This window comes from Chrysochloris asiatica, unplaced genomic scaffold (genome assembly GCF_000296735.1).
Source record: "Chrysochloris asiatica unplaced genomic scaffold, ChrAsi1.0 scaffold00078, whole genome shotgun sequence".
Lineage (NCBI taxonomy): Eukaryota > Metazoa > Chordata > Mammalia > Afrosoricida > Chrysochloridae > Chrysochloris > Chrysochloris asiatica.
This window is the reverse complement of record NW_006408596.1, coordinates 10,754,560-10,780,804: the sequence shown is the minus strand read 5'-3', so window position 1 is coordinate 10,780,804 and position 26,245 is coordinate 10,754,560. Positions and strand designations below refer to the sequence as shown.

General features: G+C 46.0%; 1 protein-coding gene across 1 annotated transcript in view; it reads right to left on the bottom strand.

Moving 5' to 3' along the window:
* NOS1 (nitric oxide synthase 1 (neuronal)) overlaps window positions 1–26,245 on the bottom strand; it is a 121,936-nt gene that overhangs the window by 30,941 nt on the left and 64,750 nt on the right. Inside the window, exons 7-16 of the mRNA XM_006865466.1 lie at window positions 25,315–25,456; window positions 21,373–21,512; window positions 20,603–20,777; window positions 13,926–14,027; window positions 12,115–12,309; window positions 10,344–10,429; window positions 7,013–7,157; window positions 5,494–5,598; window positions 4,388–4,446; window positions 678–794 (exon numbers count right to left, since the gene is read on the bottom strand). Coding sequence (XP_006865528.1) covers window positions 678–794; window positions 4,388–4,446; window positions 5,494–5,598; window positions 7,013–7,157; window positions 10,344–10,429; window positions 12,115–12,309; window positions 13,926–14,027; window positions 20,603–20,777; window positions 21,373–21,512; window positions 25,315–25,456 — 1,266 coding nt within the window. The remainder of the gene's footprint in view (window positions 1–677; window positions 795–4,387; window positions 4,447–5,493; window positions 5,599–7,012; window positions 7,158–10,343; window positions 10,430–12,114; window positions 12,310–13,925; window positions 14,028–20,602; window positions 20,778–21,372; window positions 21,513–25,314; window positions 25,457–26,245) is intronic.

The window sequence follows — 26,245 nt, the reverse complement described above, 5'->3', positions numbered from 1 at the left end:
AGCCTAATTCGAGACCAATTAGACTAGAATCTCTAGAGGTGGTGTTTAGTTATTGGTTTATTGCCACATCCCTGGGGGATGCTGAGATGCATCTGGGGTTGAGAACTGGTGGGCCATTAAAAGGTTTTCCCAGAAGCCTCTGATGACTATAAAGCATATCAATGAGGAAGGTTAACACACTGAACAATGACCAGGGCTTACTATCCTCCAGCACAAACAATGGGGACCCTGGATGATGGGGATCTGAGGAAGAACACGCAGGTAGAGCTACCTTGGGAAGGGTCACGTGTGGGGCATGGGGAGTTCTGGTAGGATACTTTATTGGGGAGGTCTCAGGCAGCCAGGGTAGTGGTGGTTATGTGCCATGGAGTCAGTTCCAACTCATAGCGACCCTGTACAGGGTTTCCGAGGCTGTAAATCTTAAATCTTTACGGGAGCAGAAAGCCTCATCTTTCTCCTGTGGAGCAGCTGGTAGTTTCAAACTGCTGACCTTAAGGTTCGCAGCCCCATTAGTAACCATTAGGCTACTAGAGCGCCTTTGATAAGCAGCTGGTTATATTCTATGAATAAGCAAAGAAAGTAGGACCTCCATTCATCCAATGAAGAGCCTACTTTGCAACCACATCCAGCTCTGCAAAAGCCTCAGTCTTCCCCAGCCCCGTGGCCCCTCTGCTCACCTCACATTTGCCAGGGGTCCGGTACTCTCAAAGTTGTCTCTGAGGTCAGGCCCTTCGCCAGAAGATTTGCGGGAGTCTGAGTAGGAGGAGACACTGTTGAATCGAACCTTGTAGCTCCTGCCAACATGAAAGGGAACCTGTGAGCTCTGGCTTGGAGTCCTCTGCTGAGGCCAACACACCCAGTAGAGTTGTTACCAGTCATGGTTCTAGGACGTTCTCTGGTATGTTGAGTCCGATCATTAACACTCCTATTGCTTTTTCTAGAATGTACCAACTTACCCATGTTCACTCTCTGTCCACATCTGACCATACCTGCACTTAAAAGGTTTCTTATCACACTTGACCCAATAAGTCAAAATAATTTTCTCAGTAAGAAGTCAGGAAAAGAACAGAGTGTTTCCTAGTTATGAGACCAGGCTTCCTTGCTTCTCAAATTTCAACAAGCACAAGAATCATGTGGGGAGATCTTGTAAGAAGGCAGGTTCTGACTCAGTAGGTCTAGAGCAATACTTGAACTTCTGCATGTCTCACAAGCTTCCTTGGAGATGATGGGGGAAGTGGTGGTTTGGTGGTAGAGTTCTCACCTTCCGTGGGAAGACCCGGTTCAATTTTCTGGCCAACTTACCTCATGAACAGCCACTCACCACCTGTCTGTGAAGGTTTGCACGTTGCTAGGATGCTAAACAGGTTTCAGTGGCGCTTCCAGACTAAGACAGACTGGGAAGAAAGGTCTGGCAATCTACTTCCAAAAATCAGCCAATGAAAATCCTCTAGATCACAATGGTCCAATCCACAGCTAATCATGGGGATGGCACAGGGCCAGACAACATTTCATATTGGGCATCAGGTTGTCTTGAGTTCACGGATAGACTTGATAACAGCTAACAACAATAACTAGTAAATGGTAATGCTGCTAGTTCCCAGAATTCACTGCGAGTAACTCGGAACTAGAGCCACAGTGTCCAAAATGGTGGTGATGGTGGTTGTGTGCCAGAGAGTTGGTTCTGACTCATAGTGACCCTGTATAGGGTTTCTGAGGCTTTAAATGCTTATGGGGGTAGAAAGCCTCATGTTTCTTCTGAACAGCGGCCAGTAGATTCAAACTGCTGACCTTGCAGTCAGCAGTCCAACGAGTAACCCACTATGCTACCATGGTTCCTTGTCCAATATGGTAGCCATTAGTTATATGTGGCTATTTACATTTTAAATGAAATAAAACTAAAAATTCAGTTGCTCACTTGTACTGGCCACATTTCAAGTGACCAATAGCTGTGTGTGGCTAACGACTGCTGTCTCGGACAGGCCAGACATAGATTACTTACATTATCATAGAAACTTTTATTGGATAGCACCATAAAAGCGATGCTTCTTACATATTTCAAGGGTCTGCCAGTTGCAGAACATCTAACATAAAAATACTCATGTGACATGAGAACACGTTGGATTTCTTAGTAAGTTGTTTTGAAAGAGAAGGAAGATTTCTTTGTGATTCAAACCTTAGCATAAGACTGGGGACTTAAAATAAACTAAACTTCTCAGTTTTCCTCTAAAAGTGGTAAGTTTTGTTCGCAGACGAGCGAGCGAGAGAGAGAGAGAAAAAAATAAAACCGAACAAAAAAAAAAAAAAAAAAAGAAAAAAAGAAAACTCAAAACAAAAACCCAAAACACAAATCTGAGAGCAAAAGACAAAAAAATGAAATTGCACATTCTGGCTGCAGGGTTTTGAAGTTGGATGTTCTTCAAAGTTTTTGCTCAGGCATCGGGAAAGTTCTAAATATATGTGCGTGTATTTTCTGCCCTAAAATAGTCTCACATTGAGTCACTTCGCCAAATAAGCCATGCAACATATCAGGGGGTGGCTGGGTTGTTAGTGTGTGAGACATAGTTGTGGGGGTAAAAATAACAGCATGTGGATTTGTATGAGGTTTTTGCTTTCCCCCAACACTTCATTAGTTGTTAGGATCCTCTGATCTTCATGACCACCTCCAGAAGTGGGGACAGGAGAGATGGTTTCTCCCCCATTTAGCTGATGGGAAAGACTGAGGTCCAGAGAGGGCAACCAACTTGCTCAAGGCTACTTAGTGAGTTAATGGTATTGGCTGGGTTAGAACTTGGGTCTCCCTGAGACCATGTAGTGCCACGGCAGCACAGAGGTAGTGGATGTAGCCTTGGATGCGAGGACATCGAGTACACAGGGATATGCACACCAGCATGCACACACACACACACACACACACACACACACACACACACATTCTACCTGTGCCGGCTGTCACGGGCTGCAGCCAGACTTTTGACTCCTATGGCACCATTGGGAAGGGTAGACCCTTTACGGGGAAAGAAACGCAAGGGTTCCGGGTACCTAGAGGGGAAAATGGATGGTGCCCCATCTCTGCTTGAAGTAGGGGTGAGGGGGAGCCCAGGGTGGAATGGGAAGGAAGAAGGAGACAGGGAGGACATGTTGTTGAGTGCCGTTGGGTTGATTCTGACTCACAGCAACCCTGTATAGGGTTTTGGAGGAGTGGCTGGTGAATTTGTCCCGTCAACCTTGCAGTTCAAACCTACCTTGTGGTCTAGTGCATTGTCCCACCGCCCCGTACCAGGATGCTGAAATTGGGTGCAGAACCAGGGCTGACCACAAGGGGCTCAGTTACTGTCTATCCCTGGATATTAGATGTATATCAGTGTGGCTTGTAACATGTGCTCAGTGAGACGAACGCCAAAAGGGCTCTCTGTGTGATGCAGTCTGGAAGCACAACCAGTTGGACCATTTAACGCTCAGCTCCAGACTTAGGGATCTGCTCCATGCGGGAGGCAACCCCCGTTGTTGGACTCGCTGAATGGCGGCTGAATGGGCACAAGCTGTATGTTCTATACTTTACAGGGAATGTAAGGACCTTGCAGGAGTTATTCTGATTCCAGGTACTTTATCACCTTACAAAATACTTTTAGAACCCATCCCCCACCTCAAAGGCAATTCTGTTGTGAACATCTTTTGATTATAGGTACTTTTCACCTTACTCACCACTGTGGAGTCAATTCCAACCCACAGTAGCCCTATAGAAAAGAATAGAATCGCTCCGCAGGGTTTCCAAGGCTGGAAATCTTTATAGGAACAGACAGTCTCCAAGGAGTGTGGTGGCTTTGAACCACTGACCTAGCGGTTAGCAGCCCAATGCTTAGCCCACCATGCCACCAGGGCCTCTTACTGTGCACTTGGCGAGGCATCTGATCTTTTAAAATTCATGCTCTACATTAGCTGTAACTCTACCATGCTCATCAAATTGAAAATCTTGTTGGGGGAAAAAGGTTCCTTTCATTGATTTTCAATGTATCTTTTCAACGTTAAACTCGGAAGAACTGGTATTTACACGGTGTCCTTAACTTTCCACAGAATTCTTACATCTATTTTCTAACTGGATTTTTACAGACTGGAAAGTTGAGGAAGGCATTAGAATCCCCATTTGACAGAGAAAGAAACGGAGACTCAGGGATGTGGGGGGACTTAGTCAGAGATCAAGATATCAGCCCTCATGGGCCACAGACGCCCACAGCTAAAATTGGTCTCAGGTGGACTCCAGATCCAACCACATCCAGAACCCTGATGTGAACCTCAGCTGCCAAAAAACCCTTTTCAGCTATTCCCAGTGGTGACATGTGATATTGTGATGGTGGGTGGGGGGTGGGAGGGGCGGGGAGGTATCACTTACTTCCTTTCCTCTTGTACTGAATTGGGATGTCTCATTTCCATCAAAGCACAGCCGAATTTCTGGAAAGAGAAGGAGGAAATGTGAATCATGTAGGATTGAATCTGGAAGAAGGGTGGGGCATTGAGGGTCTGGCAAAAAGCGAGTCTGATGCCTGGGAAATCAGGATGCTATAGATGGTCAAGGGCACAAGCTGAGCAGCCAGGTTTGAGCTGCAGAAGCTATACAGGGGCCAGGCATTTACAGGATTCCAGGTGTAATTCTAGGAACTCTGATAGCGTAGTGGTTATGAATTGGGCTGCGAACCACAAGGTCAGCAGTTCGAAACTTCCAGCTGTTCTGTGGGAGAAAGATGAGGCTTTCTGCTCCCGTAAAGATTTACAGCCTCAGAAACCCTGTACAGGGTCGCTATGAGATGGTTCCGACTCCACAACACATAACCACCACCACCAGGTGTAACTCTACCCCCAGTGCTTTGTCTCTCTAAAAAGCTTCCCTCCACTTCCTTCGTCTGGAGTGAGGGATGTCAGACTCTTGACTGGAGCATGTGTTTCAAACAAGGAGCTCAGTCAGTTGGCACATTTATAATTTTTGTTGTTGGTAAGTGCCATGAGTCATAGTGATGATGTATACATTTCCCAAGGCTGTACATCTTTGTGGGAGCAGAGAGTCTCATATTTCTTCCCATGAAGAGACTGGTGGGCTTGAACAACCGACCTAGTGGTTCATCGTCCAGTGCTTATCCCACAGAGCCACCATGCTCCCAACTATTGCCACTATGGTCTGGCTATTAGTGGGCACTAACAGAATGAGTCCTGGTGTGGCGCTGTGGGTTAATGCGCCAGACTGCAAAGCTGCTTGAACTGCAAGGTCGGTGGTTCAAGTTCACTAGCCGCTCCCTGGAAACCCTATAAAGGGTTGCTATGGGTTGGAACTGACTCAATGGCACTTAACAACAACAACAATAGAATGTGAATTTGGGAATAATCTTTGTGTTACTTGGATGCAAATCAGTGAATAATAGATGTAGGGGGAGGAGTCTAGCTGCTGCCTCTTTTCTCATCCCACTGATGGAACCATATGCTGGGACAGACGAAAATTCATCTCACCTCCCCATTCTCAGGGGGGTCTCCATTGCCAAAGGTGCTGGTAACCACCAAGACAAGAGTTTCATGTTCCAAGTGCACAATGTCATATTCTTCCATGGACATTACCTAGGGTGGGAGATGGGGGGAGAAGATGAGAAAAGCGGAGAAAGAATGGAAGAAAGAGGGTAGAAATGACCCTAACCAGTTCCGATCAGTCCCAGGGGCTCCCACCTACAATCCAAACTTGACAGATATTTTTCCCAACCCACATCCTCTTGAGACTTCATCATGGTGAAGCCAGGACCCTTGCACCTACTAATAATGAAAGCAGAGGCACATGGCCCAATTACAATTTTGTTTCCACTTTGACAGGAGCCACCCTTGCTTCAATAACACCCTTCCAGCACCCACTCATCTTTTCTCTAACTACTCCCAAGCTTCTTATAGAAGGAGATGATTGTCTTTTGGAAGTTGGATTCTTTGGTTTGGTATCTCCCCTGGAGTGCGAGGCTTCCTTGCTGCAGTAGCTTGGTTTGCTCCCCATTGAAATCTTGGCTAAAATTCTTTTTAACTCGACTCCAGAATCCGTTATTTCACATGATGAAGAGAGAGAAAAAGCGATAAGGGACAAAGAGTGATGAAAGAAGGAGATGCCGAGAAAAAAGTAAGAGAGGAATCATCTCCTTGGGAAGGAGAATCCCAAACTGTGTGTTGTCATTATTTCAACAGGCTCAAGAGGATAGAGCAAAAAGCTTTTTGGTAGGGCGGGACCTTATCATGGTCATGTGATCTGAACAACTGTAGACGTTCTAGGTCAATGGCCAAGGGTTGGTAGATGTTGATGGAGACTCCTACACTATTGAGCCACTTGTGACCAACAGATCCTGGACTCTTTCTGGTCACATTTAGGCCAGGAATGACTCAGCTGAAACATAAAATAAGGACCAGGTTTGCTGAGCCTTTTCTAGAACCTTCCCACCAACAGTGTGGAGGACTTGGGCAAAGCATGTCTGAAATGTCTGCTCTTGAGATTACTGCCTTGTCTCCTGGCATCACTTGAACAATATTTCTCAGAGCAGGTTTTGGGGAAGGCCAGTCTCTTGAGATGCTCCACAAACCTAAGAACGTTTGGTGAAGTACGTCTGGTGAACATTTATGTTCTTTTCCTTCCTCTTTCAGTGGTTATAATACACACTTGCAGATCAAAGACTCTGAGAAGTATGGCCACAAAGAAACCTGCTGAAATGTATTTACTGTCATTTCTGAAACTAACATCAGAATAGTTTCTCATAAACTTTCTGACAGTTTGCCCTAGAGATGGGAATGCTATCTTGAGATTCCTTGAACTCAGGAAGGTCTATGAGGAGAAGAGAATCACAGTGCCCTGGTCTTTATGCAAATGTGTATATGGGACTGTACACACAAGCCAATAGTGGGCATCTTGGGGGTGCTTCTGTCCATTCTCTTAGGGTTCTTCTCTGTTGGCTTCTTATCTTTAATCACCACTAGGTGACCAGACCCTGGCATGTCCCCTACCCACCTTGGCATCGAAGGCGTGTTTGAAGATCTCACACAAAGATTTGGCATAGGCTTGTGATTTGCCCGTCTCTGTGGCATACAGAATGGTTGCTTTGACCCTCTTGGCCATTGCCTGTCCCATCAGCTTGGCTGAGAACTTGACCGCTCTAGGAGAAGAGAGTAGAGAGAAAAAAATGGAAACTGAAGAAGGGAGAGATGGTGGATTGGGACTTTGGGGTATGAAATAGGATCCATTAAATGTTGTTGCTGTGGTTACTAAATGCTGTCGAGTCAGTTCTAACCCATAGAAATCCTGTGTAGGGTTTCCGAGGAGCAGCTGGTGAACTTGAACCGCCAACCATGCAGTTCAGACACTCGTGCACCCATAGAAATCCTGTGTAGGGTTTCCGAGGAGCAGCTGGTGAACTTGAACCGCCAACCATGCAGTTCAGACAGCTTTGAGGTCTGGCATATTAACCCACAGCATCACACCAGGACTCCCCATGAAATGTAGCAGGTGTGACCTGACTCTCCACCTCTGCTGGTTTCAGGACTCCCCCTAGTGACACATGAAGCTTCTAAGAGTACAAGTACCACACTGACACCTTTACTGAACCTCCAGATCAACAAGTCACCAGCTAACACAGTTGGGTAGGTTTTGTTTGTTATTGCATTGATAGACTTCTCAATCTTCGGAACCAAGCATTGCCCAAAGGATCATTCATTCATTCATTCATTCATTCATTCATTCACTCACCAGATATGTGTTGAGTGCCTGAGTACGTGCCAGGCCTTGTTACAGGAGGTGAAGAATGTAAAGAACATAGACTGTCATGGAACTCCCATTCTAGACTGTGCATGTGTGCATGTATGAGAGAGAGAGGGGGAATCAATCTCTAACCAATTACCAGGCACTAAATTAGAAGGAGTTTTAGAAGTTTGTTGTTGTTGTTAAGTGCCATGGAGTCGGTTTCAACCCAACGCGACCCTGCATAGGGTTTCTGAGGAGCGGCTAGTGAGCTTGAACCTCTGACCTTTCGGTTCAAACTGACCTTGCAGTCTAGTGCATTAACCCACAGTGCCACACCAGCACCTGCAAAGGAAGTCTGGTTGTCATTAACGTGTATCAGTGTTTGAAACTAAATCGGCCCAAAATGATCACACACATCTGCCAGTGGAAGGAAGGAGTTTTAAAGATGCTGCCACCAAAGCTCCAAAGAAACAAACCAAACCCACGACCACCAAGTGGATTCTCACTCATAATAACCCCAAAGGACAGAGTAGAACTGCCTACATCTTTCTTCTTGGTGGATTCGAACTAGTGACCTTTCAGTTTGAAGCCTAGGGCTTTAACTACTGCGCTACTACCAAAGCCCAGGGGAGATTAAATGTCATGGCTTTCCTGGAATCCAGCAAAACCAGAGCGGTGTTCCTTTCCAGCTCCTGGGGGAGGCGGTGGCAGTCTGGTGAGAGGTTCAGGATTACTTGGGCTTCCACCCTGAGCAACTATCTATCTTCCAACCAGGATTCTACAGACACATTGCTAATTATTCCCTCTCAGGGGATTACTGATGGTAAATGCATCACTTTTTAAAAGCAGGGAAGCCACCCACATGGCAGGCAGGCGTGCTCTGAGCTAAGGGAGAGAAACCGAAATGAATAAAAGGTGCCTGGGGGGTTCCCTTTGAATGATCTGAGCATAGAAAATGTATCTATAATTAACTTCCATTGTTTCTATCCCAAACTTAATAGTGCAATGAATGTTTTAGATTCTCGCTCCTCTCTCCCCCGGAGACAGAAGAACTGGAGCCAAAGGCAGCCCTTCCACAGAACGTTTGTGAAGTAATCATTAGGGAAAGAGAAGTTGCTGACCGTAGCTGCTGAGCTGCAGGATGGCGCTGGAGTGGAAGGAGAGAAAAAAGGCAGAGAGTGGGAGAGAGAGTCCGTGGATGAGATTAAACTAGCCAGGACCTAGGTTTGAGCCTCTGGGGTCCAGGGTATGATGACAAACATGGCACAACTCGCTGTCATATGCACAGAGCACTGGACTCAAGAGAGCAGAGGGCAGAGAGCAGGTCACTCGTGCACACCTAGCTGCCCTGTCAGGACAAACGTTAGCTCCACACAGGGGCCTCTCTAGCAGAGTGTGATCTTGAGCAGAAAGAGGATATCCCATGAAGCCAGCTTAGTGGGCCCCACTCTCCTTGTCAGCTGGCTGCTGCAGCAGACAATTTACTTCTCAGTAACTCTGACCTAGGGAATGTGAACCACAGGGTCAGTGGCTGGAGTCTACCAGCCTCTCTGCAGGAGAAGAGGAGGCTTTCTGCCCTGCAAAGATGTATAGGAACTGACTCGACGGCACTCACCAATAACAAACAGCTTTGACCTAGAATCCTTGGTGTTGCAGTGGCTGAGTATTGGGTTGTTAATAACAAGGTTAGTAGTTCAAACCCACCAGTCACTGTTTGGGAAAAAGATGTCGCTGTCTGCTTCCATAAAGACTTACAGCCTCGGAGAACCAACGGAGCAGTTCTACTCTGTTCTGATTCCTGTGAGTCGGAATCCATTCCATGGCAGTAGGTGGTTTTGGTCTAGCCTTGGACTGACCTGGTCCCTTGGCCTCAAACTCCCTTCCTGAGCCTCTCTGCTCAGTTGAGTCTTACTCATCTCATTATTTGGCTCAGTTGTCACCTCCTCAAGGAAGCCCTCCCTGACCTCCCATGCTCGGGGAAGTTCTCTGTATCACCACACCATGAACTTTTCCTCAGCAGCACTTCTCACCAATGCAGCGTGACCGACATGTAAGGGATTCTTTCACAGGCGAATGACTGCAAGCTTCATGAGGGCAGGCAGTGTGGCATTCTGAGAGCCTCACACAGAGCAGATTGTCAGTGTTTATTGACTCAGTGAATCAGGGAGTCAGGTTTGAGTACAACCTTGGACCAGAGCATCTGAGAGGTGGAGCCAGCTCATCTTAGCTCTTCCCAACTTTCCATTCACAAGCTTTCTGGTGACAGCTTGAAATCAGCATGGGAGGCATATTTATAGTAGGGAAATGGCAAATGTTGCAAATCCCGGCATCATGATTACTACGGTTATTATTTGGAGAGCCAAACCACGACCTTCAGGATAATGATTTATATAAGTTGGGATGAGGAACATTAGGATGGGTAGAAGGAATATTGTAGAAACATGTACATACCAGCCTCTTGGGACTGGAGAAAATGCAGCAATCCTGTAGGACAGGAGGCCAGAAGGGGCTCGAATCAGCCCAGCCTCGTTTTCTGGAGCTGTGTGTATCTGTGGGTGCACCCACCCACCAATCTCCCCAACGCCCACTGCAGGAGACTCACTCTGCTAACTTCTTGAAGCCAATGGCTCGCCGCTTTGTGGGGGTCCCATTGGTGCCTTTCCAAACGTGAGTGTTCCAAGGATCAGGCTGAGGGAGAAAACAATCATCACTGTATTGAAGGGGCTGGACGCCTCTTGTGAGTGTTGGGTCACTGCGTGATGGCACAAACACTGAAGCACTCAGCTCTTAATGGAAAGGTTGGCAGTCTGAATCTACTCAGAGGAGCCTCTAAAAAATTCACACCCTATGTAGTTATGTAACACAAGTCTGTTCCGAAACACATGGGGTCGCTGTTAATCAGATTAGATTTGATGGCAGCTAGTTTTTGTATTTTTCGGAGGGGTGATGTGGAAGGGCTTTATCACTGCCCAGTTGTACTCACGCCTCCAACCTCAAAGGGGGTACTCACCAGCGGTGAACCCAGAGTAGGTAGTTACCTCTGTGCAGGACCCCTTTCCAAGTCCTTTTTTGTGACACCTCACTGCCCACCTGTCTGTCAGCCCTCCAGTGAGACCCACCCTGTCTAGCCACTTGCCACAGGTGCCCACTCAGCAGCTGAAATGAGTACCCAAGACTGAGTAGCAACAGAAGAATGTAAACTGTCTCACTAAGGAACTTTATACTGATAACACATCGGAAGAATCTTATTCTGGATATCTACTATTAGAATTAATTCAAGCCATTTCTTTGGACACTTTAAATTTAAAATTGTTTGTATGACTTCTAGGACATTTCTTTCAGAGAATCCTGAGCTAGGATGGCAGCTTATTAGAGGTCTGCGTTCATCTCCTGGGATTTACAAAGTTGCTGTTTACTGCTATCAGACTGGTTCCCGACTCATGGTGATGTCGTGCAGCATGTGATGAAATTCTGCCTATACAGAGAACCCAGGAGGAAAGGCCAGGCAACTTCCTTCCAAAAATTAGCCAATGAAAATGCTATGGATTACAGTGATCCAATCCACAACTGATCACCGGTGGCACAGGATCAGGAAGCATTCCTAAGGGGTTAGTTACCATGAGTCATGAGCTGATTTGATGTCAATTAACAACAACAGCAACAATGACAACAGCAGTTTACAAGACTGGGGAACCACAGCTGAGCACTTCCTCTGTTCGTTCATCACAGTCTTATAATCATTCATTCATTTCATCATCACGGCAGTCCTAGGTGGGTGGTATTATTGTTATTGTTATGTGCCGTGGAGTCGGTTCCGGCCCATAGCGACCCTGTACAGGGTTTCCGAGGCTGTAAATCTTTATGGGAGCAGAAAGCCTCATCTTTCTCCTGCAGAGCGGCTGGTAGTTTCGAACTGCTGACCTTAAGGTAAGCAGCTCGATTCGTAACCACTACGCTACCAGAGCTCCTTTGGGTAGTGTTAGCACTGCATATTTTACAGGCGAGGGAATGGAGGCAAACAGACGTTATCTAGTTTGCTTGATGTCAGACAGGTAGCAAGTGGCAGAGGCGAGGTTTCATGCTAGACAGTCTGGCTCCAAAATTCACACTTTCATCTGTGCCTTGCACTTTCATACAGTCAGTCCACCCTCCACAATCATGGACCAAAAAACTCCATCCTTGGCCAGAGGGCTCCCAAAGCTCAGACTGACACTGTTCCTCTCAGACTGATGCTGTTCCTCTCACTTGCCAACTCAGTTTCCACCTCAAGTTTCTTCTGGGGAGGGGGTGAGATCTAGGAGAACAGGGGCCACCATGGGGTGGAGGGGAGGGAATGATCAGCCCGGTCACAGAGGCAGTGAAGGGGGCAGGACCTGGTACTCGAAGCAGGGGGTAAGCCGGTAGTTCAGCATCTCCTGGTGGAAGACAGGGGTGATGCTGCCAGACATGGGGGGCACGATCCACACCCAGTCGGCTGGGCAGCCTCCCCGGCAGCGGTACTCATTCTCCATGTGCTTAATGAAGGACTCAGTGGCAGAGTGATGGTCCACAATCGTCACTTTATCGCTCTGTGGGAGGGAGAGGGGACAGACAAGGTGTCAGGAGGTATGAGAAGGTGGGGAATTTTGGTATCTCTCCCCAACAGGGTGGGAGTTCTCCGAGGGTGGTTGGGAGATGATTTCAGATAGTGCAAAGTGAGAAAGTGATTCTCTCTGAATTTGCTCTTAGTCCTGATTGTTGTTACTGTTCTTATTAAGTACCGTTAAGTCGGTTCCGACTCATAGCGACCCTGTATAGGGTTTCCAAAGAGCAGCTGGTGGGTTTGACTAGCTGACTTTGTGGTTTGAGAAAGTCTCTATTTGGTGCTAGTGTGTCTTTAACACCTCTCCTGCGGGTCTCCCCAACTTCTTCCTTTTAAAAACACTTATTAATATTTTAAATTGTGGTAAATACATAGGTAAAAAGACAGTTGCCATTGTCCTGGTGTGGCTCTGTGGACTAATGCGTCAGACTGCAAAGTCGTTTGAACTGCAAGGTTGGTGGTTCAAGCTCACCAGCTGCTCCTTGGAAACTCTATACAGGGTCGCTATGGGTAGGAATCGACTTGACAGCACTCAACAACAACAACATTATTATTTCAACAAGAAGACAGCCTGTCCCGGGCTTAGAATCTCAGGAAGTGTCTGGCTAGAATTTAACAACTCTGTTTTGTTCTGTTTGTGTTTGTTTGCTTATGTAATTAAAAAATGACTTTCTACTTCTGGCCACAATACAGGTTCTAGGCTTCTGGTGGCAATACAAAAACCTCTTCAAGTAAACTCTTTCTGTAGTAAGAGTGAGTTTATTAAAAACGAGACACGTACACCACAGCAAAAGTGGGTGGAATGTGTGGCTGGTAACTTGGCTCGGGGGTCTCCTGGGGTCTGCTGGGGATAAGAGTCCCATCGTAATCCAAGCAGGGCTTTCTCTCTACACCTTCCACACAAAACTTTGCACTCTTCCTGCACAATTTCTTTTTTTTTTTTTAAATCAGCTTTCTACTTCTTTTGTTCTTATTAGGGTCCTGGTTTGAACAATACATTGTACAGCTATCTTTCTATTTAGAGGCGCTTTGTTACTGATGGAATCCCTTTTAATAATTACACCTGGACAAGAGGCAAAAACTGGGCTTCACCTGGGAAACCCAGAGACCTATGTATCAGAAGTCACCCTTTGTAATAGGAGGGCTTTATGATGCTTGGTGGTTAATTGGAAGGTGGATGCTTTGAGTCCACCCAAGGGTACCTTGGAAGAAAGGCCTGGTGATCTGCTTTAAGAAAAATCAGCCCTTTTGAACACAGTTGTACTCTGCTATGTATGGGGGTCACCTTAAGTTGGAGCCAATTCAATGGCAACCGTGTTTTGATGTTTCTGATAATGAATGATGAGGATTTGTCATTGTGATGTGATCGTCTGAGACCCTAAAACATGGCTGGATACAGAATCTGGGCCAGCTCAACTCTCAGTATTGGTCCCCGATCTGTCTATCTCTTCATCCTACCCCTGCCTAGGATCCACGATGAGAAGAAGGCATGCCTATGCCAGTGGGCAGAACCCCGCCCAAGGGTGTTTTCTGGGGCTTGTGCAGCTAAGGCTCTGAAAGGTTTCAGCATCCATTTGGGCCCCATCAGCCACGATGCACTACCTGGAAGCTGTAGAGAACAGCGATGTTGATCTCCACCAGTGCCTGGTCCTTCCACAGGGAGGATGTCTTCCTCATGTCCAAGTTCATCTTCTTGGCCACTTCCTGAAAAAGGAAGGAAACACAGACTCACAGGTGGAGGCATCACTGGACCTCCGAGGCACAGGACTTGTATTGTGAATTAACATGTTGTAATTAATCATCTCATTTACAGACTGAGTCTCTCATTCACAAGACTTAATTGAGAAGAGTGAGTGTGGGACCCTACCCAGAGAAACAGTGACATCAGCGATAGAGGCAGAGACAATGATGTGGAGAGATGGAGCGGCTGGGGACTCTAGACCCAGAGAGAGAGAGGGGCTGTGTGCTGACGACCAAGGGGCAGGCTTGCAGGGAATACCCTTTGGTTGGTTGATGATGCATGTTGGGAATTGTAACCATGGCAATAAACGATATACGATAGGATGAATGTAAAACTAATGTTCTCCCATTTAAACTATCACATAATTCACAATAAAACATAAAAAAAAAAAAAAAGACTTAATTGAGAACCTCTCAGCACTAGAAGAGTCCCTGGTAAAGCAAATGGCTAATGAGTACGGCTGTTCATTGAAAGGTACAGGTTTAAGTCTACTCAGAAGCAGCTTGAAAGAAAGTCCTGGTGACCCAAAAGTCAATCATTGAAAACCTGACGGAGCACAGTTCTGAACCAACTGGACAGTAATTGTGTGTTTATTCTCATTGGCAGCTGGAAATGAGTGAGACTCAGCCGACCCCTTTAACTGGTGAGCTTACCTTCTAGTGGAGAAGAGGAATGGTTAATGTTGTGGTAAGTGCAGGGACATAGACTGACAGTGGAGATGGGGGCCAGCTGATTCAGCCAGAGAAGATGGCATAAAAGTCAAGACCTAAATGGCATAACGGTCAAAGCGTCCAGCTGCTAGTGGAAAGGTTGGTGGTTAGAGAAGCCCACCAGCAGCTCCACAGGAGAAAAGACCTGGAACTCTCCCACCAAGAGATCCGCCTAGGAAACCCTATGGGGCAGTTCTTCCCTGTCATACAGGGTCACTACGAGTCACAATCAACTTGATGGCATACCACCACATGTGATGAGAAGAAAGAAAACATTAACAGAATTGGGAAGGGAATGCTCTCGGCAGAGAGCAGCAAGTGAAAGGCCCAGTGATAGGGCCGTGTGGGTTTGTGTGCTCAGAGGGTAGCCTGTGAGGGGGAACTTGTTGGGAAAGGGAGGATCGTGCAGGACCTGGAAGAGTGTGCCAAGGACCCCAACCATTTTAAATGTGATGGGAGGGCCTAGAGGGTTCTAAGCAGAGACATTCCAATAGCTTATGATCAATAGCTATGATCAATAGCTTATGCTCAAGAGCCAATGATACTGAAGGAAGAAGTCCAAGGTGCACTGAAGGCATTGGCAAAGAACAAGGCTCCTGGAACTGGTGTAATACAAATTGAAATCTTTCAACAAACGGATGCAGCACTGGAGGCATTCACTCATCTATACCAAGAAATTTGGAAGCTAGTTACCTGGCCAACTGATTGGAAGAGATCCATATCTGTACCTATTTTAAAGAGAAGTGACTCAACAGAATGCAGAAATCATTGGACAATGTCATTAATATTGCAAGCAAGTAAAGTTTTACTAAAGATAATTCAAAACTGGCTGTAGCAGTACACTGACATGGAACTGCTAGAGGTTCAGGCTGGATTCAGATGAGGCTGTGGAACAAGGGATATCATTGCTGATGTCAGATGGATCTTGGCTGAAAGCAGAGAACCCCAGACAGATGTTTATGTATACTTTATTGATTATGCAAAGGCTTTTGATTGCGTGGATCATGACAAACTAAGGATAACATTATAGAGAATGAGGATCTTGGTACACTTATTTGTGTTCACGAGGAACCTGTACATAGACCACGAGGCAGCTGTTTGAAGAGAACAAGGGAACACTAAGTGGCTAAAAATTAGGAAGGGTATGCACCAGTCTTATATTCTCTTTCACCATACTTATTCAATCTGTATGCTGAGCAAATAATCTGAGAAACTCTATTATATGAAGAAAAACGTGGCATCAGGATTGGAGGAAGACTCATTAATAACCTTTCAAAATGCAGATGATACAACCTTGCTTACTGAAAACGAAGAGGAATTAAAATAATAATGAAGATCGAAGACCACAGCCTTTGGTATCGATTGCACCTCAATGTAAAGGAAACAAAAATTCTCACCACTGGACCAATAAACAAAATCCTTATCAACGGAGAAAAGATTGAAGTTGTCAAAGACTTCATTTTGCTCTCTGATCAACCATCAACACCATGGAAGCAGCAGTCAAGAAATCAAACAACAAATTGTATCAAGCAAATTTGCTGCACAAGACCACTTTAAAGTATTCAAGAGCAAAGATGTCAGTTTAAGGATAAAGGTACGCCTGACCTAAGCCATGGTATTTATAATAACATCATATGCATGTGAAAGTTGGACAATGAATAAAGAAGACCATAGAAGAACTGATACATTGGAGTTGTGGCATTGGAGGAGAATACTGATAGTATCATGGACAGCCAAAAGAACAAACCAATCAGTGTTGGAAGAAGTACAGCTAGAATGCTCCTTAGAAACCAGGATGGCCAGACTTTGTCTCTCATACTTTGGACATATTATCAGGAGGGACCAGTCCCTGGAGAAAAACATTATGCTTTGTAAAGTGGAGGGTCAGAGAAAAAGAGGAAGACCCTCAGCAAGATATATTGGCACAGTGGCAGCAGTAATGGGTTACAATGTAGCAGCGACTGTGAGGTTGGCACAGAAACAGGCGGTGATTTGTTCTGTTGTGCATAAGGTTACTAGAAGTCGGTACCACTCAACGACACCTAACAACAAGAACAAAGCAGAGGCATGGGTTAGGAGTGGTATGCCGGAGGCCTCATTGGGAAAGCTCCATAGCTTCCCACCCCTGAAATGGCTGTCACTTGGAATCTAGATCACATAGGCTTTGAACTCATGAGGACACCTCCTTGGCTCCATCTGCCAGACGAGGATACGGAGACTCAGAGAAGCATGTGAGACTTTCCCACTGTCCCCAGAGCTTGTTGGCATCAGCGCTGGAGCCCAGGGAGATGCACGCCTGATTGCAAGACCTGAGAGTTGAGACCCAACCAGTTGACACCTTTAGCAAAATGACTTGAAATACACAACTTGTGACATGTATGTTCCAGTGAACGCTGAACTAGGGCTGATGTCAGGAGTAGGGAAGAGGACCCAACAGAAAATTCACTAATTAGAGCTCCGTTATTCACTGCCTCTGTCAATTCCAGTCACTTGTGGCGAAACCAGGTCTCATTATGAGGCTGGAATGCGACAATTTTTCAGGTTTGGGCAAATTGCTTTCCAGCCTGGGCTGTCAACATTTGCACCAAATGGCAGTTGAAACTAGAGGGCTGGCGTGGGAGTGGTTCATTTAAGTTTCCACACCTGTGACAGCTACACTTTGCAACCCAAATATGAGCCAAGATCATGAAATGTAAACAGAGATCAGGATTAATGAAGACTTAAAAATTCACTCTTAAAGGCAGAGACGCTAGGCGTGGCTTGGGGGTTGTTACCTGTGACATAGACCCGGAAAGTAAAGGAACCTGCTGCTTTACATAAATACATATAAAAAACATGCATTATTTTATGAGAGAGAAAAATGTGTCTAGTCAGTCATGTTGCTATTGCTGCTAATACAGCCTGATTTGGAAAAGAAATCTGTTGCAGGATAAAACGGAAAAGACCTAAAAAATTCTCCAAATGTGGCTTGTACCAAAACGATGGAAGTCTCTTTTTGTTTCGTACCCTACATTTGATCAGGGGCAGTTCACAAGGGTCACCCAGGAGCCTTGGTACCCATGTCCCATCTGAGACCAACAAAATCAGAATCACCCACATCATGTAAAGCTCCTGGGAGATTATAATGTACGGCACGGCTGGGGAGTTCTGAGTGTGAATCTTGGCTCTGGGTCTGTGTGACATTGGCCCACTAACTAATGTCTCTGTTTTTTCATACCCTCCTTTGAAACAAGGCCAACCACAGCAGACTGTTGTTAGGAGCATTGGCTGAAAAATCACAAGCATTCTGATACTTTCAGCAAAGTTGAGCTTTGGGGAGTGCTCCATCCCAGCCCAGTCAGCAGATGAGGATGAGCCAGAGGGAGGAAGGACTGGGGGAGTCAGCCCCTCTGCTGAGGACTGCTTACCGTGGAGAAACACTGCCAACCCTGCCCCTTTGCTTGTCAGAAAAGAGACTCAGAGAGCCCCAGTTCATGGGTCATTCTCAAACCCTCCTAGCAAGGTTTAATACTGAGAGGCAGGGTAACTGAGGGCTCCAGATTAGAAGACCTGACTAGCTTTGCACCCCAGCTCTTCTGCTCGCTAGCTGTGTGACCTGAAGCTCCTCACTTCATCCCTCATCTGCAAAAGGGGGATTATCAAAGGACCTACCTTGAGGTGTGGCACTGTAGGAGAAGTATTGGACTCGTAACCACAAGGTCGGCGGTTCAAACCCATCAGTCACTACTTGAGAACCTTATACAGGGTTGCTATGTGTCAGGACTGACTTGATGCCATTTAACAACAGTGACCTTCAGGTCAGGGGTCCTGGGGTTAAAGTGGGATAAACACTGGGCTGCTAACGAAGGTCAGCAGTTCAAACACAACAACCCCTTGGTGGGAGAAAGATCAGACTATTTGCCCTTGTAAAGATTGTTGTTGTTGTTGTTAAGTGCCGTCAAGCTGGCTCTGACTCATAGTAACCCTGGATAGGGTTTCCAAGGCTTTAAATCTTCACAGGAGCAGAAAACCTCATTTTTCTCCCATGGAGCAGATGGTGGGCTTGAACTGCAGACCTTGATGTTTGCAGTCCAGTGCTTATTATATAGCCTTGGAGAGACTCTGTGGAGCAGTTTTACTTTGTCCAATAGGGTTGCTCGGAGTCTGAACCAACTCAATGGAAGTAGGTAGGTACCTTGAGATTGTGACAAAGATGAATGAAAATACAATACATGCAAAGTACTTTAGACAGTGTCTGGCGCACACAGAACCAGTACGTTAATACTCATGTGCCACGGACTTCATTCTGACCATGCACACTGTTTGAGTGCTTACGACAGGCAGGCACTGGATTACCAACATGTTAGAATGGCGGTGGTGGTTATGTGCTGTGGAGTCGGTTCCGACTCATAGTGATCTTGTACAGGGTTTCCGAGGCTATAAATCTTTACAGGAGCAGAAAGCCTCATCTTTCTCCTGCGGAACAGCTGGTAGTTTCGAACTGCTGACCTTGTGGTTCACAGTCCAATTCGTAACCATTACGCTACCAGAGCTCCTTAACATGTTAGAACAGTTAGGTACAATTCACATCTAACGCCAGACAGTCTAATGTTTGCTTAGTATATATATGAGGGGGGCTACAAAAAGTTCGTATAAAAATTCCATTGTTTTAATTCCATGTTTTCACAAACTTTTTGACAGCCCTTTGTATAGTGCATAGTGAATCTTTCAATGCATAAAAAGCATTAGAGAAAAACTTCCAGGTACACGGACTCATCTTGAACATAAAAATACAATAATAACAATGTCTTGATGTTCATCACAGAGAAGTACCCATTTGTTATAAAGAACCACTGCATGAAAATTTTAATATAATAAACTTTAAGGGAGCTGGTTTGTAACTAGGAGTTGCACATCATCTGACATTCATAACCTGTATTACTAATCACTATTAATAAACTGTATTCATCTGGGATCCCAGAAGCTTTCAAAGATCACATTTACTGAAAAGTCCAATGGAGCTCAGCTCTTTTCTGAAACACATGGGGGTGCCCATGAGTTAGACAGCAACTTGTTTGAGTCCTCCCCCCACCCCCCTCTGCTTCCTATGGAGTTCCTGAGTTGGGCAAATGGCTAATGCAATTGGCTGCTGATGAAAAGGATGGAGGTTCAAGTTACTCAGCAGCACCTCAGAAGAAAGGCCTGGCAATCTACTTCCAAAAAATCAGCTAGTGACAATGCTACAGAGCATAGTTCTAACTCTGATGCACATGGAGTCACCACGATCGATCAACTAGACTAGAGGCGAGGAGCCTTTTTACTGGCAAAATTTAGAACATCATTTGCGGGCCATACAAAATTATCAACTTAAAAATTAGCCTGCTGTATTTGGTGAAACATTTATGAACTCACCCCTGATGTGATGACTGTCCTGGTGTGGTGCTACGGGATACAGCACTGGATCACAAGGTTAATTTGAACCATAAAATCGGCAGTTCAAACTCACTAGCCGCTCTTTGGAAACCCTGTATTGGGTTGCTGAGTTGGGACTGACTCCATAGCACTTAACAACAATGTGATTGCTGGAACTACGGTTGCCTTGGAGGGCCAGACCAAATGATTTTGAGGGACTTACATGGCCTGTGGGCTGGACATTCCCCACCCCTGGATTAGACAGACACTCAATTGACTATAGAGCAGCTGTTTTTAGCCCCCCCACCCCCCTTCACGGATTCTGTTTGAACCCCTTCTAGTTTCCAAGCTGGAAGGATGGGCTTTAGGGAAAGACACGTGGACCCACCCCCATCCCCTGCCTTGTGCTACCCCTTCGTGGTGACCAGGCAACGCACCTCCAGAATGTTGTAGCGTGAATTGTCACAGTAGTCGCGAACACCAATCTCTGTGCCCATGTACCAGCCGCTGAAGGGGCAGGCGCTGAACTCCAGGCCACCAATCTCCAGGAGCATGTTGGACACAGCAGGGACACCGTACCACTTCAGGCCCAGGTCCCTGAACCAGTCAAACCTGCAGGGAACAACAGAGCCCACTGTGTCTTCATTTTCAACTGTAACATTTTACTCATCATGGATTTTCGTGCCTTAATTTGGATTTAAAAGAAAAATTCATGAAAATATTATTTAGCTCCATTACTGAATTTTTTGGCACCCCCCTCACGTTTTGTGTCCACAGGCAGCACTCTCACTGCTGATCTCCTTGGCTCCTAAGTACTAACGCTACTGGAGCTGTTGGTATCGGGCCTCAGCTCTTTCGGGCTCCAAATGCCTTCTGAACTGGGTCTACACCAAGGTTTAAATGGTTCTCTGTGTTCACACGTGGTGTCACAATGAGTCAATGGAGGTTTCTGTTCTCCCAGCCTTCAAGGCTGGAAAAGGCCAGGGACTTGCTGATTGCTTAAAGGTTGGGTAAAGCAGGAAATGGTGAGTCAAGAAGATGGGGTTCCCAGCTGCTGCATGAGGACTTAATCAATCTTTTGCAAGTCCACCTGGCCCAAGCCCTAGAGCGAGGCACCAAGACTGCTTTTAACCTCTGTCTGGGCTGGGGAGAGCGGCAGGGACCCGGGCACAGGCAAGCCCACCCCATGTCCCCCAGACCCTCTTACTTGGGGTGCCTGATGGGTACCTCCAGCACCAGCTCTGGAGGAATCTGGAAAATCTCAGGGTCATTGCCGTTGGCCTGGAGCATGAGTGGCAGGACGTCAAAACGGCCTCTCGGGGGCTTCCAGCCCTGCTGGATACAGATCTGTGACCAGAGCCCTGGGTCACGCGGCTGGTCTTCCAGACGCACGACCCTCCCGCCCCCCAGGGGCAGCCCTACCCTCTGGATGTCCTGGGCCCACATGGCCCCCTGTATATGGTGCTCCCTGGCAGCACTGTGGACTAATAGAGCTCCTCGTGGTCCACCCTGAGTAGGGTGCAAACCTTCCCCACAGCATCACGCTGATGGGCTCTGGGTCTTTGTAGTCACTGGGATTTCTGGAGTGTGAGAACTGCAGCTAAGAAGCGCTACATCTGCATGGTCTTGTGCGTGGGGGCTTATGCCGTACATGTTGGCTCTGGGGTCATAAGAGGAATCCTATTGGACTTGATGAGGGGTCTAGAATTAGTGTGTAACATGTATTTGATTAGAGCAGCTCTGTTCAACAGAAATACAAGTTCAGCTTCTATAAAATTCATGGAAAAATGGAACTGAAAGACGGTGGAATATTTGCACGGCTTTTTAGAAGCTACCTTGCATGTAATTCAAATGTTTCAAGACCCCCAGTGAGATGGATTGGCAAAGTGGCAGCATCAATGGGCTCAAGTGTGGCAACAATTGTAAGGTTGGCCCGGACTGGGCAGTGTTTTGTTCTGTTGTGCATAGAGGGTCGTTATGAGTCGGTACCGACTTGATGGTATCTAACAACAACAGTAAAAAAAGTGAAAAAAAACCAGGCAAAAGTAATTTATTCTATTTGAGAATATATTTAAAAGCTATTAAAATATGAATATTAGTATATTAAAATATTGTTGCTGTTGTTGTATGATGTTGAGTCGGTTCTGACTGATAGTGACCTTGTACAGGGTTTCCAAGAGCACCTGATAGGTTTGAATTGTCGAACTTGCAGTTAGCAGTCAGTAAGTATCCTACAGAGCCACATGAGGACTCATATTAATATGTGATGGTGGTGATTATGTGCTATAGAGTCAGTTCCAACTCATCGCAACCCTGTAAAGGATTTCCGAGGCTGTAAATCTATACAGGATTTGGAAGCTTCATCTCTCTCCTGTGGAGCAGCTGGTAGATTTGAACTCCAAACCTTGCAGTTAGCAGCTATACTCATAACCCACTATGCAACCAGATCTCCTTACACTAATAATAAATGATGTTGTTAAGTGCCGTCGAGTCAGTTCTGACCCACAGCGACCCTGTACAGGGTTTCCAAGGAGCAGCTGATGAGCTTGAACCACTGGTCTTGTGGTTCAAACTGACCTTGCAGTCCAGCGCATTAACCCACAGCACCACACCAGATAGTCCATATTAATATTTAGTTGACATTAAAATGAAACTTTTGCTTGTTATTAAGTGTCGTTGACTCAGTTCTGATTCCCAGTGACCCTGTATAGGGTTTCCAAGGAGCAGCTGGTGAGTTTGAACCACTGACCTTGTAGTTCAAACCAACCTTGCTGTCCAGTGCTTATCCTACAGCGCCATACCAGGACTCCAAATATACACTTATGAATAAATAGCAGCATGGTGGTGTAGTGGTAACAGTATTCACCGTCTACCCAGAATGCTGTGGTTTGAATCCATCAGAAGAAAGATGCAGGGGGTCTGCTTCCATAAAAACTGCTGTTGTTCATAGTGCAGTCCAGTCGGTTCTGACTCATAGTGACCCAGTATAGGGTTCCCAAGGAATAGCTGGTGAGTTTGAACAACTGCATAGGGTTTCTGAGGAGCAGCTGATGGGTATGAACTGCCAACCTTGTGGTTTGCAGTCCTGTGCTGATCCTACAGAGCCATGTGTTATACATATAGATGAGCATACATACATATAACATATTAAGAGTCCTGGTAAGGCGCTGTGGGTTAATAGGCTGGACTGCAAGGTAGGTTTGAACTACAAGGTCAGCAGTTCAAGCTCACCAGCCGCTCCTCAGAAACCCTATACAGATTCGCTATGGGTTGGAACTGACTCAACAGCACTTAATAAGAACAACATGTACAACATATATCATTTATGTTAGCAAAATATTATTAACTGTAATCTATAAATATATCAAATTATTTTAACACACTATTAATGTTAAATATTTTAATTAAATGGTTTTATTAAAATATTTAACATTAACATTAAAGTTATAATACACTTATTAATCCAATAAATTTATTAATTTATAGGAGTCCTGGTGGAGCAGTGGTTGGGGAGACAGATTTGGCAGTTTGCTTTTGTAAAGATTTCCAGCCTTGGAAACCCTATGGGGCAGTTCTACTCTGCCTACAGGATTGTTATGAGTTGGAATCGGCTCGATGGCAATTGGTTTCATAATACATACATTGTATCCAATACCATCACAGTGCTTGTCATTGAAACATGTCCACGATCAATATAAAACGATCCATGAGGTATTTTCCATTCTTTTTGTGGTACGAAGTGTCTGAGATCTGATATGTGCTCTGCCTTCATTTCCATGTGGACTCGCACATTTCAGTGGTAAGAGCTCCCTGTATTGGACAGCTCAGGGCTAGAGGGGCAGCACACTGATTCAGGAGGTTTGACGAGGTGGTTTTGTCTGGACTGAGTCCTTACACTATGCTGGAAGAAAGAGGAAGCACTAAATCATTGGCTTTTCAGAACATCTTGGTCTTCGAGGTTTCTGGAGTTAGGATGGGAGGAAGAGGCTGTAGGGATTCTGTTCAGGTACCATGAGGGGCAAGGTCAGCCAAGTACACAGTCAGAACTCAGCCAAGTGGAGCAGAGAGTCTGGCTGAGCCTACAAGTGCACAGGTGCCACTCCTGGTTGCCCTGGTTACAGCCCCTCCCTAAGATAATAACATCCTAATTAGAAAAACCACATGCAAATGAAGTCAACAGCAATGAGGGAGGAGCAGCTCTGGGCCTTGCCGGCTTTCTCTTGGGAGGAGGTATTGGTGGAGTTTGAATCAAGGATAAAGACAGAGCTCAATGAGGGAGGAGTCTGGGTGATAAAAGGGGTTCCAGGCTTGTGTGCTTCAGGTCATTCTAGGCATGGGGTCTCCTATGGGCACAGACAGTGTAAGCCACTGTGTTTCACCTGCTCTATATGTCTGCATTCCCACCTAGAAGGAATCTTGAGCAGGGTGATGGTGACTTTTATTGTCTTCATGGGTTTTGTGAATTGATTCGGCCTACCAGCAATTGTGGAGGCCTGGTGTGGCACTGTGGGTTAATGCGCTGGACTGCAAAGTCAGTTTGAACCACCAGGTAGGCAGTTCAAGCTCACCAGAAGCTCCTTGGAAACCCTATACAGGGTCGCTATGAGTTGGAACCGACTTGATGGCATTTAACAACAACAACAACAACCAGAAATTTTGGAGACTCAAGACCATCCAAAAGGGAGTTAGGTGGGTAGAGTGGAAGGTCAACAGTTAGTTGAATAAATAACAAGAAAAATGATTGTTGTGGGTTTGACAAATCTCTCAACTCAGAAAAGGTAGGGCTCAGACATGGCTCTCATTAGCTGGTTCCTCTGGACCTGCGGGGGAGGAGTAGGTTCTGGGCTGAGAGACTGTGGACTTGGACAGTAGTCCTAGCTTCCCATTTATACATTTAGTAACCTTGGATGACTCACTTGGCTTCTGTGCGACTCAGTCTACCCATCTGTAAAATGGGACAATACAACCCTTCCCACCGTGAGGTTCAGGGAGGTAATAGCCTGAGAATGATCAAATGATGAACTGCTAAAGATCTCTGTTGGCTGCCTTGCTTACAGTCCTCTTCCCATGATAATGTTAGGCTATGAGAAGTCTGTGGATAAAGACAGTTGGGGTAATGAGAGCCCAGGTGGAGGTGCCATGCTCCCACCTCTGTAAACTCCACGTTGGCTGGGTCCCCTAGGACGGAGCCATCTGGCTGCTTATAGCCCGCATAGCGGATGAGTTGGGTGTTCCAGACTCTGAAGTCATGCTTGCCGTCTGTCCTCTGGGGAAATATGGTGATGGCAGACCTGTGGCAGAGAGAGGGAGGAGGATGACTAGAGGTAGGCTAGGGGACTTGTACTGTGGGAACACCCTGGAGAAAAGGCTGCCCAGGATAACAAATGCTTGGGGGCACAGGGTGGACAGGCCAGAAGAACAGCTGTTGGAAGAGGGTGGCCCTACCCTGTTCCTCCACCAGAAAACCTGATCTAAGGCAGGGGTGGAGGGTCCAGCCCCCTGAAGGAAGGAGAAAACTTTTCTAGGTGGAGACTTCAATGCTATCCTCATGGGCTAAGTCTTCCATAGAGTTCCTAGGGAAGAGCCGTAGATCTTGTTTCCCTTCATGAATGCAGTAGTGATTCCCAGTTCCAGACTTTCTTCTGCCACTATCCTTAGCTCTTGCCCAATTTGCCCACCATCTATCCCATATACCAATGTTGATAGACTTTTGACTCAGAAGACATCAATCTCCCCACAGCATTTCCAATAACCTTCTTTTCAGAAATGGAAAAGCCAGCCTGCAAATGTATTCACAAGGGGAAGGGACTATGAAGAGCAAAGCAATCTTGAAGAATTATAATAAAATAGGGAGATTTAAACATCCTGATTGCAAAGCATGACTTCAAAAATAATTTGAAAACCCCACAGTGATTAAACGACCTGGTTGTTCTTGCTGTTGTTGTTGTTAGTTGCCACACTAGTATAATAATAGACATTAACCAATGGAATACCAAGGAGCACCTAGAAATAAACCCATGCATCTAAAGACCAGTTGGTTTTCAACAATGGTGCTAAGTCCACTCAATGAGGAAGGAAAG